The 17,026-nt window shown below is 41.7% G+C and overlaps 1 protein-coding gene across 1 annotated transcript; it reads left to right on the forward strand.

The window, feature by feature from the left end:
- Positions 1-201: 201 nt before the first annotated feature.
- LOC310633340 (uncharacterized protein) lies at positions 202-5,343 on the forward strand (the record flags this gene model as incomplete). The annotated part of the gene is made up of 4 exons (XM_083351043.1): positions 202-310; positions 3,448-3,545; positions 3,627-3,774; positions 5,324-5,343. The coding sequence occupies 4 exons, from the start codon at positions 202-204 to the stop codon at positions 5,341-5,343; spliced, it is 375 nt and encodes a 124-aa protein (XP_083207169.1).
- Between the last annotated feature and the right edge of the window lie 11,683 nt (positions 5,344-17,026).

Below are 17,026 nucleotides of genomic sequence, written 5' to 3' on the forward strand. Positions count from 1 at the left end.
ATTCTCCTCCTACAGCAGCTGTTAGACAAAAGAGGGAAAATAAAGAAAAATTTCACTCTAGAACAAGTAGATTTTTCGGAACTCAAGGATACTTTACATGAAAAGAAAAGGGAGATTATTTTTCATTCAGTTAAAGAGGGAAATATCTGGAAGTCAGTTGGAGGAAAAGGTCAGTAGGAAAGTCACACAGAGCAGAGAGTAATGCAGGCCTCGCTCTGTGAGGAAGAAAACGGCTTGAATAAAGGAGCCACTAAACAAGGGATTGTCCATATTTTTGACCTCCTTAAAAATATCAGCTTGGAAAAGCTCCGTAGTTGTGTCTATTATTGGAAAAGCACAGATAGCACATCACAGGTTAAGCATAACAACATCCACACGAGAGCAAAACGTTAACAATTATCCACATGTGTTGAAAGCTTTAGTCACAACAGCTCCCTTGTGATTCATGCAAGGACCTATATAAGAGAGTAACCACTCAGGAGAGAAACCCTTTGAATGTTGTCTTTGTGGGAAACGTTTCAGTAAGAATTCCAATTTCATGAAAACCCAGAGGACTCACACAGATGAGAAAACGTATGAGTGTCCTGTTTGTGGCAAACGTTTCAATCACAATTACAACCTCATGACACATCCGAGGACTCACAGAGGAGAGAAACCCTTTGAATGTCCTGATTGTAAGAAACGTTTCAGTGAGAATTCCAATCTGGTGATACACCATAGGAGTCACACTGGAGAGGAATTATATGAATGTCCTGAATGTGGGAAAAGTTTCAGTCAGAATTCCAGGTTTGGGCACCACCAGAGGATTCACACAGGAGAGAAACCGTTTAAGTGCCCTTATTGTGGAAAAAGTTTCAATAAAAATTCCATCCTTGTGAAACACCAGAGGACTCACACAGGAGAGAAACCCTTTGATTGTCATATCTGTGGAAAAAGTTTTAGTCTTAATTCCAGCCTGGTAAGACACCAGAGGACTCACACAGGAGAGAAACCCTTTGATTGTCATATCTGTGGAAAAAGTTTTAGTCTTAATTCCAGCCTGGTAAGACACCAGAGGACTCACACAGGAGAGAAACCCTTTGATTGTCATATCTGTGGAAAAAGTTTTAGTCTTAATTCCAGCCTGGTTAGACACCAGAGGACTCACACAGGAGAGAAACCCTTTGAATGTCCTCAATGTGGTAAAAGTTTCAGTCAGAATTCCAATCTCGTGAAACACCAGAGGACTCACACAGGAGAGAAACCATTTGAATGTCATTATTGTGGGAAGAGTTTCGGTCAGAATTCCCACCTGGTGATACACCAGAATACTCACACAGGAGAGCTACCGTTTGAATGTCCTGATTGTGGGAAACGTTTCACTCAGAATTCCAAGCTGGTGCTACACCAGAGGACTCATACAGGAGAGAAACCCTTTGAATGTCCTGAATGTGGGAAAAGTTTCAGTCAGAATTCCAGCCTTGTGCAGCACCAGAGGACTCACACAGGAGAGAAACCCTTTGAATGTCCCGATTGTGGAAAAGGTTTCAGTCGGTATTCTCATCTGGTGACACACCAGAGGACTCACACAGGAGAGAAACCATTTGAATGTCATTATTGTGGGAAGAGTTTCAGTCAGAATTCCCACCTGGTGATACACCAGAATACTCACACAGGAGAGCTACCGTATGAATGTCCTGATTGTGGGAAACGTTTCACTCAGAATTCCAACCTGGTGCTACACCAGAGGACTCACACAGGAGAGAAACCCTTTGAATGTCCTGAATGTGGGAAAAGTTTCAGTCAGAATTCCAGCCTTGTGCAGCACCAGAGGACTCACACAGGAGAGAAACCATTTGAATGTCCTGATTGTGGGAAAAGTTTCAGTCAGAATTCCAGCCTTTTGAATCACCAGAGGACTCACACAGGAGAGAAACCCTTTGAATGTCCTGATTGTGGGAAAAGTTTCAGTCAGAATTCCAGCCTTGTGCAGCACCAGAGGACTCACACAGGAGAGAAACCATTTGAATGTCCTGATTGTGGGAAAAATTTCAGTCAGAATTCCAGCCTTTTGAATCACCAGAGGACTCACACAGGAGAGAAACCCTTTGAATGTCCTGATTGTGGGAAAAGTTTCAGTAAGAATTCCAACCTGGTGATACACCAGAGGACTCAGGAGAGAAACCCTTTGAATGTCCCGATTGTGGAAAAGGTTTCAGTCGGTATTCTCATCTGGTGACACACCAGAGGACTCACACAGGAGAGAAACCATTTGAATGTCATTATTGTGGGAAGAGTTTCAGTCAGAATTCCCACCTGGTGATACACCAGAATACTCACACAGGAGAGCTACCGTTTGAATGTCCTGATTGTGGGAAACGTTTCACTCAGTATTCCAACCTGGTCCTACACCAGAGGACTCATACAGGAGAGAAACCCTTTGAATGTCCTGAATGTGGGAAAAGTTTCAGTCAGAATTCCAATCTCGTGAAACACCAGAGGACTCACACAGGAGAGAAACCATTTGAATGTCATTATTGTGGGAAGAGTTTCGGTCAGAATTCCCACCTGGTGATACACCAGAATACTCACACAGGAGAGCTACCGTTTGAATGTCCTGATTGTGGGAAACGTTTCACTCAGAATTCCAAGCTGGTGCTACACCAGAGGACTCATACAGGAGAGAAACCCTTTGAATGTCCTGAATGTGGGAAAAGTTTCAGTCAGAATTCCAGCCTTGTGCAGCACCAGAGGACTCACACAGGAGAGAAACCCTTTGAATGTCCCGATTGTGGAAAAGGTTTCAGTCGGTATTCTCATCTGGTGACACACCAGAGGACTCACACAGGAGAGAAACCATTTGAATGTCATTATTGTGGGAAGAGTTTCAGTCAGAATTCCCACCTGGTGATACACCAGAATACTCACACAGGAGAGCTACCGTATGAATGTCCTGATTGTGGGAAACGTTTCACTCAGAATTCCAACCTGGTGCTACACCAGAGGACTCACACAGGAGAGAAACCCTTTGAATGTCCTGAATGTGGGAAAAGTTTCAGTCAGAATTCCAGCCTTGTGCAGCACCAGAGGACTCACACAGGAGAGAAACCATTTGAATGTCCTGATTGTGGGAAAAGTTTCAGTCAGAATTCCAGCCTTTTGAATCACCAGAGGACTCACACAGGAGAGAAACCCTTTGAATGTCCTGATTGTGGGAAAAGTTTCAGTCAGAATTCCAGCCTTGTGCAGCACCAGAGGACTCACACAGGAGAGAAACCATTTGAATGTCCTGATTGTGGGAAAAATTTCAGTCAGAATTCCAGCCTTTTGAATCACCAGAGGACTCACACAGGAGAGAAACCCTTTGAATGTCCTGATTGTGGGAAAAGTTTCAGTAAGAATTCCAACCTGGTGATACACCAGAGGACTCAGGAGAGAAACCCTTTGAATGTCCCGATTGTGGAAAAGGTTTCAGTCGGTATTCTCATCTGGTGACACACCAGAGGACTCACACAGGAGAGAAACCATTTGAATGTCATTATTGTGGGAAGAGTTTCAGTCAGAATTCCCACCTGGTGATACACCAGAATACTCACACAGGAGAGCTACCGTTTGAATGTCCTGATTGTGGGAAACGTTTCACTCAGTATTCCAACCTGGTCCTACACCAGAGGACTCATACAGGAGAGAAACCCTTTGAATGTCCTGAATGTGGGAAAAGTTTCAGTCAGAATTCCAGCCTTGTGCAGCACCAGAGGACTCACACAGGAGAGAAACCATTTGAATGTCCCGATTGTGGGAAATGTTTCAGTCAGAATTCCAGCCTTTTGAAACACCAGAGGACTCACACAGGAGAGAAACCCTTTGAATGTCCTGTCTGTGGAAAAGGTTTCAGTCTCTATTCCCACCTGGTGAAACACCAAAGGACTCACACAGGAGAGAAACCCTTCAAATGTCCTGATTGTGGGAAAGGTTTCACTCAGAATTCCAACCTGGTGACACACCAAAGGACTCACACAGGAGAGAAACCCTTCAAATGTCCTGATTGTGGGATAGGTTTCACTCAGAATTCCAACCTGGTGACGCACCAGAGGACTCACACAGGAGAGAAACCCTTCAAATGTCCTGATTGTGGGAAAAGTTTCAATGAAAATTCCAGCCTTGTGAAACACCAGAGAACTCACACAGGAGAGAAACCCTTTGAATGTCCTAATTGTGGCAAAGGTTTCAATAATAATTCCACTCTGGTGGAACACAAGAGGACTCACACAGGGGAGAAACCCTTTAAATGTCCTGATTGTGGGAAAGGTTTCAGTTACAATTCCCAACTGGTGATACATCAAAGGACTCACACAGGAGAGAAACCCTTCAAATGTCCTGATTGTGGGAAAGGTTTCACTCAGAATTCCAACCTGGTGACACACCAGAGGACTCACACAGGAGAGAAACCCTTTGAATGTCCTATCTGTCGAAAATGTTTCATTATGAATTCTAACCTGGTGACACACCAGAGGACTCACACAGGAGAGAAACCCTTCGAATGTCCTGATTGTGGGAAACGTTTCAGTAAGAATTCCAGCCTTGTGACACACCAGAGGACTCACACAGGAGAGAAACCCTTTGAATGTCCTAATTGTGGCAAATGTTTCAATGAGAATTCCAGCCTGGTAAAACATCAGAGGATTTGCACAGGAGAATAACCCTTTGAATGTCCTGATTGTGTGAAAAGTTTTAGTTACAATTCCCAACTGGTGATACATCAAAGGACTCACACAGGAGAGACACCCTTCAAATGTCCTGATTGTGGGAAAGGTTTCACTCAGAATTCCAACCTGGTGACACACCAGAGGACTCACACAGGAGAGAAACCCTTTGAATGTCCTATCTGTCGAAAATGTTTCAGTATGAATTCTAACCTGGTGACACACCAGAGGACTCACACAGGAGAGAAACCCTTCGAATGTCCTGATTGTGGGAAACGTTTCAGTAAGAATTCCAGCCTTGTGACACACCAGAGGACTCACACAGGAGAGAAACCCTTTGAATGTCCTAATTGTGGCAAATGTTTCAATGAGAATTCCAGCCTGGTAAAACATCAGAGGTTTTGCACAGGAGAATAACCCTTTGAATGTCCTGATTGTGGGAAAAGTTTTAGTCAGAATTCCAACCTTGTGAAACACCAGAGGACATACAGAAGGGAGAAATTTTTCAAATGTCCAGTCAGTGGATGTTACTTCACTCATAAATTATCCCTTATTGCACATGAGGAAATCCACCTGAGGCAAAAATTGAAGAGTTTATGAAAGGCTTGAAATTCATTTGTGATCTCCCATTCAAACTTTAGTTGAGAAATCGACTATTTGAATTGTGGTCTGAATCTTTTGAGGTAAGGCTCAAAATGAACTAAGGCTTGCGACCAAAGTCAAAAATAACAAAAAAAGCTTCTTTCAACATATAAAAAACAAGAAAAAATTTAAGGAAATGATTGGTCCATTAGTGGGGGAAAGTGGCAAAAAGGTGACAAGCAATAGGGAGAAAGCAGAACTATTTAATTCGTTTTTTGCATCTGTCTTTACACAAAGGGAAAAAACAGTCCAACCTACCCAAACCAGTGCCATAAAAAACAGAATAGAAACGCAAGTTAAGATAGGCAAGAAAATGGTAAGTGAGCACCTGTCCAGCGTAGACGAGTTCAAATCACCAGGACCAGATGGATTATACCCCAAGGTTCTCAAGGAACTGGCAGACATGATCTCAGAACCACTAAACTATATTTTTCAAAGATCCTGGAGCACTGGGGAACTACCAGAGGACTGGAAGAGAGCTGATGTAGTTCCCATCTTCAAAAAAGGGAAAAAAATGGATCCAGGAAACTACAGACCTATCAGCCTGACCTCAATACCTGGGAAGATTCTGGAAAAGATAATCAAACAACAAATCAGCGAACACCTTGATGCAAACAAAGTCATCACTAAAAGTCAACATGGGTTTGTCAAAAACAGATCATGCCAAACAAGTCTTATTACATTCTTTGACCAAGTGACAAAATTAGTGGACCAGAGGAACGCTGTAGATATAATTTACTTGGACTTCAGTAAGGCATTTGATAAAGTAGATCACAACCTACTACTTGATAAGATAGAAAAATGTGGGTTAGATAGCATTACCACCAGATGGATTCGTAGCTGGCTGACAGGCCGTACTCAGCGTGTGGTCCTCAATGGAACCGCATCTACATGGAAGGAAGTGTGTAGTGGGGTGCCCCAGGGCTCTGTTCTGGGCCCAGTGCTCTTCAATATCTTCATTAATGATTTGGATGAGGGGATAGATGGGGAACTCATCAAATTTGCAGACGACACCAAGCTGGCAGGAATAGCCAATACTCCAGAAGATAGGCTTAAGATACAGAAGGATCTGGAAAGACTCGAACACTGGGCACTTTCTAACAAAATGAAATTCAATGGTGAAAAAAGTAAGGTTCTACATTTAGGCAGGAAAAATCAAATGCATAGGTATAGTATAGGTGGTACCTTGCTCAATAGTAGTAACTGTGAGAGGGATCTCGGAGTCTTAGTAGACAATCACTTCAATATGAGCCAGCAGTGTGCTGCAGCTGCCAAAAAAGCCAACACAGTGCTAGGCTGCATTAACAGAGGGATAGAATCAAGATCAAGTGAAGTACTAATACCACTTTACAATGCTTTGGTAAGGCCACACCTGGAATACTGCATCCAGTTTTGGTCACCACGATGTAAAAAAGATGTCGAGACTCTAGAAAGGGTACAGAGAAGAGCAACCAAGATGATTAGGGGGCTGGAGGCTAAAACATATAGGGAACGGTTGCTGGAATTGGGTATGTGTAGTTTAATGAAAAGAAGGGTGAGGGGTGACATGATACCAGTGTTCCAATATCTCAGGGGCTACCACAAAGAAGAGGGAGTCAAGCTATTCTCCAAAGCACCTGAAAGCAGGACAAGAAGCAACGGATGGAAACTAGTCAAGGAGAGAAGCAACCTAGAACTAAGGAGAAACTTCCTGACAGTTAGAACAATTAACCGGTGGAACAACCTGCCTCCAGAGGTGGTGAATGCTCCAACACTGGAGGTTTTTAAGAAGAGACTGGACAGCCATTTGCCTGAAATGGTATAGGGTTTCCTGCCTGAGCAGGGGGTTGGACTAGATGACCTCCAAGGTCCCTTCCAACTTTATATATTATTATTATTATTATTATTATTATTATTATTATTATTATTATTATTATTATTATTATTATTGATTTCTTCTTTATTCCTGTCCAACTCAGCTTCTCGGATTATGGTCAGCCAAAATATTGGGTTCTATCTCAACCTCATGTATATTAGTTCTTAATTTAGGGGACATCCATATCATATCAATTCTAGACCATGATTTGTGTTTATTTGAATAAGTTGTGTAGTTTTTGATAAAGTATTTCTTGTTTATTGTTTGGTGCATATATTGCTATTATCAACATCTTTTTTATTTATCATTTCCACCATTAAAACTCTTCCTTCTTCCTTCAAGGTCCCTTCCAACTCTGTTATTCTGTTATCCATCAGTTAAAGCCATCACTATTTTGGGACATTTTTCCAGGCTTGAAAGACATAGATTTTCTCCATATACACATTTGTAGGTATGTGTCTATATTTCTCTCTGTATGCATATGTCTGGAATTCTATAATCTATCCCCATCACTTCCAGATTTATTTGATGATAACTTTTTGCATTGCTAAGTCAACAAGGAATTTTACCCAAATCAACAACTGAATTTGATTGAATGGATATTTGAACATGGATGTCAGTAGTATTCCATGTATCAGATGAATCATAAACAATGTAAGAGATTATCATTGTGGCATGTTTGCTTTTTCATTCTAATGTATACTTTTTTTCACACCACTCACCATTTTATAAAAATTAAAGTTACACTTTCCTTTGAATCTTATAGACAAAGAGGATGGCAAGAAAAGGACTCTGGACAGCTAAGAATAACAAGCAACATTGAAAAGGAAACAAATTGAGCCAGAAAGCAAAATATTTTCCATTTCCTTCAGAAAATCACACAATTCTCCTCGTCTTACAGCAGCTCTTAGAAAAAAGAGAGAAAATAAAGAAAGATTTCAGACTGGAATAAGTAGATTATTCAGAACTCAAGGATACATTACATGAAAAGTGAAGGGAGATTATTTTTCATTCAGTAAAAGAGGGAAATATCTGGAAGTCAGTGGAGGAAAAGGTGACTAGGAAAGTTACGTAGAGCAGAGAGTCATGACTCTACTGATTGTTTGAAAGTTTCATGAGAAATTGCCATGTCATGAGACACAAGAGGACACACACAAGAGAGAAACCCTTTGAATGTCCTGATTGTGGAAAACGTTTCAGTGGGAATTCCTGCCTCGTGAAACACCAGAGGACTCACACAAGAGAGAAACCCTTTGAATGTTCTAATTGTGGCAAAGGTTTCAATAATAATTCCACCCTGGTGAAACACAAGAGGACTCACACTGGGGAGAAACCCTTTAAATGTCCTGATTGTGGGAAAAGTTTCGCTTACAATTCCAAACTGGTGATACATCAAAGGACTCACACAGGAGAGAAACCCTTTAAATGTCCTGATTGTGGGAAAAGTTTCAGTTGCAATTCCAAACTGGTGATACATCAAAGGACTCACACAGGAGAGAAACCCTTCAAATGTCCTGATTGTGAGAAAAGTTTCAGTGAGAATTTCAGCCTTGTGAGACACCAGAGGACTCACACAGGGGAGAAACCGTTTGAATGTCCTGTCTGTGGAAAAGGTTTCAGTCGCTATTCCCACCTGGTGAAACACCAGAGGACTCACACAGGAGAGAAACCCTTTGAATGTCCTGATTGTGGAAAAGGTTTCAGTCACAATTCCTACCTGGTGAGACACCAGAGTACTCACACAGGAGAGAAACCCTTTGAATGTCCTGAATGTGGGAAAAGTTTCAGTGAGAATTTCAGCCTTGTGAGACACCAGAGTACTCACACAGGAGAGAAACCCTTTGAATGCCCTCAATGTGGGAAATATTTCAGTGAGAACTCATACCTTGTGAAACACCAGAGGATTCACACAGGAGAGAAACCCTTTGAATGTCCCGATTGTGGGAAATGTTTCAGTCAGAATTCCGACCTTGTGAAACACCAGAGGACTCACACAGGAGAGAAACCGTTTGAATGTCCTGTCTGTGGAAAAGGTTTCAGTCGCTATTCCCACCTGGTGAATCACCAGAGTACTCACACAGGAGAGAAACCCTTTGAATGTCCTGAATGTGGGAAAAGTTTCAGTGAGAATTGCAGCCTTGTGAGACACCAGAGTACTCACACAGGAGAGAAACCCTTTGAATGCCCTCAATGTGGGAAATATTTCAGTGAGAACTGCAACCTTGTGAAACACCAGAGGATTCACACAGGAGAGAAACCCTTTGAATGTCCCGATTGTGGGAAATGTTTCAGTCAGGATTCCCACCTGGTGACACACCAAAGGACTCACACAGGAGAGAAACCCTTCAAATGTCCTGATTGTGGGAAAGGTTTCACTCAGAATTCCAACCTGGTGACACACCAGAGGACTCACACAGGAGAGAAACCCTTCAAATGTCCTGATTGTGGGAAAAGTTTCAATGAAAATTCCAGCCTTGTGAAACACCAGAGAACTCACACAGGAGAGAAACCCTTTGAATATCCTAATTGTGGCAAAGGTTTCAATAATAATTCCACCCTGGTGGAACACAAGAGGACTCACACAGGGGAGAAACCCTTTAAGTGTCCTGATTGTGGGAAAGGTTTCAGTTACAATTCCAAACTGGTGATACATCAAAGGACTCACACAGGAGAGAAACCCTTCAAATGTCCTGATTGTGGGAAAAGTTTCAGTCAGAATTCCATCCTGGTGATACACCAGAGGACTCACACAGGAGAGAAACCCTTCAAATGTCCTTATTGTGGGAAAAGTTTCAGTCAGAATTCCATCCTGGTGATACACCAGAGGACTCACACAGGAGAGAAACCCTTCAAATGTCCTGATTGTGGGAAAAGTTTCAGTCAGAATTCCATCCTGGTGATACACCAGAGGACTCACACGGGAGAGAAACCTTTTGAATGTTCTATCTGTGGGAAAAGTTTCAGTCAGAAGTACAACTTGGTGAAACACCAGAGAATTCACACAGTTAAGAAAGCCTTTGAATGTCCTGATTGTGGAAAAAGTTTCAGTCAGAATTCCAACCTAGTGGTACACCAGACGATTCACACAGGAGAGAAACCCTTTGAATGTCCTGAATGTGGGAAAGGTTTCAGTCTGAATTCCAGTCTTGTGAGAGACCAGAGGACTCACACAGGAGAAAAACCCTTTGATTGTCATATCTGTGGAAAAAGTTTCAGCCGCAATTCCCACCTGGTGAGACACCAGAGTACTCATACAGGAGAGAAACCCTTTCAATGTCCTGAATGTGGGAAAAGTTTCAGTGAGAATTTCATCCTTGTGAGACACCAGAGTACTCACACAGGAGAGAAACCCTTTGAATGCCCTCAATGTGGGAAATATTTCAGTGAGAACTGCAACCTTGTGAAACACCAGAGGATTCACACAGGAGAGAAACCCTTTGAATGTCCCGATTGTGGGAAATGTTTCAGTCAGTATTCCAACCTTGTGAAACACCAGAGGACTCACACAGGGGAGAAACCCTTTAAATGTCCTGATTGTGGGAAAGGTTTCAGTTACAATTCCCAACTGGTGATACATCAAAGGACTCACACAGGAGAGAAACCCTTCAAATGTCCTGATTGTGGGAAAGGTTTCACTCAGAATTCCTACCTGGTGACACACCAGAGGACTCACACAGGAGAGAAACCCTTTGAATGTCCTATCTGTCGAAAATGTTTCAGTATGAATTCTAACCTGGTGACACACCAGAGGACTCACACAGGAGAGAAACCCTTCGAATGTCCTGATTGTGGGAAACGTTTCAATGAGAATTCCAGCCTGGTAAAACATCACAGGATTTGCACAGGAGAATAACCCTTTGGATGTCCTGATTGTGGGAAAAGTTTTAGTCAGAATTCCAACCTTGTGAAACACCAGAGGACGTACAGAAGCGAGAAATTTTTCAAATGTCCAGTCAGTGGATGTTACTTCACTCATAAATCATCCCTTATTGCACATGAGGAAATCCACCTGAGGCAAAAATTGAAGAGTTTATGAAAGGCTTGAAATTCATTTATGATCTCCCATTCAAACTGTAGTTGAGAAATCGACTATTTGAATTGTGGTCTGAATCTTTTTACTCAGACATGTCTCAGGACTAGACTTGTAGGTGGAGAGAAAAAGAAAATGGAAAAAGGCTAACTACCAATTTCTGGTTAGCAGCAGCAGCTACTGGATATTTCCTTTTGTAGAAGTTGTGGATTTGGTCAAAAAGGCTTCTGGGTGGTAGTTTTGTATATTGATTATATAATTCCCACATGTGGAGTTTCAGGTTTTCTACCTTGATTTCCTCCAGATTTTGAGGCCCAGAATTCCTCAGCCAGTGTAGAAAAGCTCCTCAAGATATATCTGTCATGGGCTTTGCAATTATGGTTGCATGTTGCAAGGCCGTTAAGTAAGACTTCTTTCCTAAACTACTCTGCTATTACTGATGCAGCCATTAATTGAATGTGTCAGTCACTATTTGGAACACTGGCTACCTCAGGGTTGGGGAAAACTCTTGGAGTCCTAGTGCAGGCCCAGGTTTGCCTGTTGTAGGCATCTCTCGGCCTCCTCCATCCTCCGAGACACCCTGTGGTCTGTTTCCCAAGCCTTTTGCCCCCCACTACTTTCCCACCCCAGGGTCTCCACAGGCTTTTTCTCCCTCCCACGGGGTCCCTGCACGCCTCACACCCTCCTCTTTCTTTTTGAGATTTCTGATCCTCATGTTGGGGAAGGAGGAGAGGGCATACATCCCTGGCCCTCAGGACTGTTTCCTGGAAGCATCCGTTATTTTCATTGGGGCCTGGCTTCTTCCTTGGGCCATGCGGTGGACTTGTGGAAGCGGCTGCCATTTGGCCATAGTGTCATGCAGAAGTGAGACAAACCTCTGTGTTGCTAGCTAACATGAGAAATAAAATGTACAATTGAAAATGTTTCATTGTTGATAAGGGGAAACTGGGTATTTTCACTGTTGCTATGGACATTAGGTCAAGGGAAATTGCTCAGAGTTGCCTCAAACAGCGAGACGGGCAGTGATTAAGTTTAATAATGAATGAATTTAATAATAAAAAGATAATGTAAAGCTCATTACCCAACTCTTGCTCAGTGATACATACAGTGGGTTTCTAACATATACAATTGTTAACTTGTAATCTGTTACTTGTGCAATCTGCATCTCTAAGTAATCTGTTTTACTCATCTTCCCTTCCCTCATTTATAAATTTAAAATTTCAGTTTCAATCATACATCATTCTCACTACTCTTTGACTCTGATGACGTGAGCTTCAGTTATACTTCTGCTGCTTAATTTATTTCTCGCTACAAAATATCCCCAATAGCATTTAGAGTCTTTTTCAAATCCCAAAGTAAAATCTTGTCCACTTTTAAGTTCTTTTTTGCAAGTAAAACAAAGTGACAGAATAGGAAAATTTACAAAAGTTCATGGCATTTAACATTTAGCAGATATACATTGTCCTCCCTCAGGAATGATCCTGGTATGCTGGGTGTCCATGGACGCAGCCCTGGCCAGCAGAAGTTGCCTCCCCTGGAGGATCTGGCCTGATGAGGCTGCCATGGCCTAAATGCTTGGGAGGCAAAGGAAATCGGTCATAAAGATTTGGGATGTAGAGAGAATTTGATTACCACTCAGAATCACCCTTTAAAAAGCTTATTCTGTAATTCTGAAAAACCGTCATGAACTTTTAGGGCTCAGCACACAGCTAAGCTTCGCAGGCTAAGTAGCATCACATTTCACTTGGATCAGTTGGAAAGATCGGTTGCTAGAAGTCATAAACAACTTGATAGCTTTTACTCAGGGCAAAAAGTCTTGCAAACGGCTTAGGTAGAGATGAGACAAGCATGTAGTTTTTTTGTTTTGTTTTTTTGCCACCTATCCGTGGTTAAATAAGCAACCTCTCTGTTTAGAAAGCTGAAAATGCAGCCGGCAGCATCTGTTTAAAGGAGTTAAAACCATCGAGTACTATATTGCTAGAAAGTATGGGAAGAGATGAGAAGCGCAGAGGAACCTCCTCTTCCTGATCACTCTTGGGAGGAAGATGGTGTGCGAAGTGGCTTTTGTGCTCTTCCCAGGGTCGAAGCAGCAGCTGGGAGGTGAGTGGAGGGCAGGTCGGAGGAGAAGCCGGGAGCGAGCGGGGCTGTTGGGCTTCCTCCACGGCGTCCGAGCAGAGAAGCAACTAGGCTGAAGCAGGTCAGCTGCTGCTGCTGCATTTTCCTTCCCTCCCCAACTTTTCAGTCCGCTGGTGCTGCAGGCTGTTAAACTGGGGACTGCAATTTTTGTACTGGTGGGAAGATTTAAAAAGTCTCCTTCAAGCGAAGGTTGATTCTTTGGGAATGGCTTCCCTCCAGACGTCGTGAGTGCTGCTTCACTGGAGGTTTTTAAGAGGAGACCGGACAGCCATTTGTCAGGAATGGTAATCGTGTCTCCTGCCCGATCAGGGGATTCGACTAGAAAACCTCCACGGTCCTTTCCAAGTCTGTAATTCTATTATTCTTTCTGTTTTCTTGTCAACAAGATGGGACTGAAGGTGGTACTGATTTTTATGGGAGTTTTTTTTTTTACTTCCATGTCTTGCCAATAAACACGGTAGTTCGTGTTGATGCCCCATCTATGTATTAACCAGGTTCAATCGTTCCTAACCCAGCACTTTTTAAAAATAGCTACCGAAGAGCTTTTGGGATGTTTGGTTTGTATAAGTAATCATCGCTTATCACTTGTTCCCTGAGCCTTCAAAGTTACAATGGCATTGTAAGAGCAGACTTATGCCTGGTAAAACAAATGAGTGGTCATTGTAGCACCTGTTCAGTGACCTGAACCTCAGCAGTTCCTGTCATCATGAAAGTGTAGGAAAAGGAAATGCACCAATTTGGTTTGCACATTTATGATTTTTGCAGTATCTCATACTCATGATCCCCGTTTGTGACCTTCCTAACTAGATTCTGACAGGCCAAATCACTGGGGATGCCGGCAGGAAGTTTCAAGTGACAGTCATGTGAAATTGCCTTTAATAACCCACGTGGATTTGCTTTACAACTGCAGAGAAACCAGATGTAAGTTGGCACTCTCATGTGACTTCATGCTTCATGACATAAAAGACCGTTCCAGTTGCAGTCAGTAAGTGAGGACTGCTTGAATTGGGATGTCACCAGAGTAGTTGTGGGCAGTATTTTCTCCTCTTATTTGCAGCTGAGGACTTCCATGTGCAAAACTGGTGCTTTAAATCTTGCAGAGGCTTTAGGCATCATTTCATCAGTTACAGTAGTGGCCAACATTGTGGAAACCTCTTGGGAAAAGTCTACATTTGGGGTTTGATGGCTAATAACACCATTTTTTGGGGGGGGGGGTAGTACCATAAAATTATATGTCAATGAAAAGATAAGAATGTAATGCAATAACTTTTATGAAGGATTTGTTATTAGAATAGCAGTTATAAAGAAAAAAGTGAAACATGTAGAAAAAATGAGATATATAAAAATTATCACCATGTCACTTTGCTGGGTAACCTTTAGCATGAATTACGGCCTTACAACGTCTTCCCATGGAGTGAACCAAGTCCCCTAGTTCTGCAGCTGTTATAATGTGAAACCAAGATTGAATGATTGCTTCTATTAACTGGGTTTTATTGCTGGGTCGCTTCTGACTAACAAGTTTCTTTAGTCGGCTCCATAGATTTTCAACTGGGTTAAGATCTGGGCTATTCCCAGGCCATTCCAGCAGTGGAATATGATTATCTTGAAACCACCTTTTGCACACAGCAGCAACCTGACATGGAGCTGAATCCTGTTCAAATATAAATGCTTCATTGTCTTGGAAAAGATCATGTGCGGAAGGCTTCAGTTTGGGCTCAAGTATTTCATTAATGTATTTGGCGCCATTTATATTCCCATTAATCACACAAATTCTGCCCACACCTTTTGATGTCATACAACCCCAGGTCATAACACTGACTGGGTGTTTCACGGTACATGTAATGCAGTCAGGATGCAAATCTTCTCCGATTCTTCTCCTTACTTATTTTATGCCATCACTACCAAACGGAGATCTTGGTCTCATCACTCTAAATAACACTTTCCCATTGTTCCTCTGTCCAGGTAACATGGGTTACCACACTGACAAATGTTCTCCTCTCAGCTTCAATACATGACCTCAATAACTGACTCCTACTGTGATCTGTTTGGATCATTGCCAAAAAAAGATGACACCTGATTGGCTCTTTAAACATTCATGCTTATTGGCTACAATCAGATGAAGGAATGCTACCTGATATCAACCTAAGCAAGTTGTGCTTCCTTTTTTTGCTTATATGGCTATAACTTTTCATAGAATACAGATAATTGAACAGTCTTTGTTCCATTACATTCTTGATTAAATTATTTTTTCCATTGATATGTAATTTTATGGTACTACTCCAAAAAGAAGTGGTGTTATTAGTCATCAAAGCACAAATGTACAGATTTTCCAAAAGGTTTCCACAGTTTTGGCCACTACTGTATAAAGCATATAAAGAACGGATGCAGGAATGGGTTATGTCTAGTTGAATTAAAAGAAAGACTAAGGATGACATGATAGCAGTGTTCCAGTATTTGAGGGTCAGCCACAAAGAGGAGAGGGTCACCCAATTTTGCAAAGCACCTGAAGGCAAGACAAGAAGCAATAGCTAGAAACTTATCAAGGACAGGACCAACCTAGAGCTAAGGAGGAATTTCTTGACAGTTAGACAGAAGAAATGGATGCTCCATCACTGGATGTTGTTAAGAAGAGTTTGGACAACCTTTTTTCTGAAATGGTATAGGGTTCCCTACCTGAGCAGGGAGTTGGACTAGAAGACCTCTTAGGTCCCTTCCAATTCTATTATTCTGTTATTCATCAGTTAAAGCCCCCACATCTCTAAAATTAGCTCAAAAGCTTTGCTTTTAACCCTTTTGGGACATTTTTCCAGGCTTGAAAGACATAAGATTTTATCCGTATAGACATTTGTAGGTGTGTGTCTGTATTTCTCTCTGTATGCGTAAATCTCCAATTATAAAATCTATAACCAGCACTTCCAGGTATATTTGATGATAACCCTTTGCATTGCTAAGAATTTGTGATTGATCCAAGTCAACAAGAGAATTTCATGATTAAACGGATATCTGAATTTGGATGTCTGTAGTCTTCCATGTGTCAAATGAATCATAATTAATGTACAAAGTTATTCTAGTATTGTGGCATGTTTGCTTTTTCATTGTAATGTGTTTATTTTTCTTTTTTTCACATCTAACCATTTAGTTACACTTTCCTTTGAATCTTGTAGACAAAGAGGATGGCAAGAAAAGAAATCTGGACAGCTAAGAATAACAAGCAACATTGAAAAAGGAAAGCAAACTGAACCAGAAATCAAAATATTTTCCATTTTCTTCAGAAAACCACAAAATTCTCCTCCTACAGCAGCTGTTAGACAAAAGAGGGAAAATAAAGAAAAATTTCACTCTAGAACAAGTAGATTTTTCGGAACTCAAGGATACTTTACATGAAAAGAAAAGGGAGATTATTTTTCATTCAGTTAAAGAGGGAAATATCTGGAAGTCAGTTGGAGGAAAAGGTCAGTAGGAAAGTCACACAGAGCAGAGAGTAATGCAGGCCTCGCTCTGTGAGGAAGAAAACGGCTTGAATAAAGGAGCCACTAAACAAGGGATTGTCCATATTTTTGACCTCCTTAAAAATATCAGCTTGGAAAAGCTCCGTAGTTGTGTCTATTATTGGAAAAGCACAGATAGCACATCACAGGTTAAGCATAACAACATCCACACGAGAGCAAAACGTTAACAATT

This window comes from Vipera ursinii, assembly GCF_947247035.1.
Source record: "Vipera ursinii genome assembly, chromosome: 2".
In the NCBI taxonomy this organism is placed as follows: Eukaryota; Metazoa; Chordata; class Lepidosauria; order Squamata; family Viperidae; genus Vipera; species Vipera ursinii.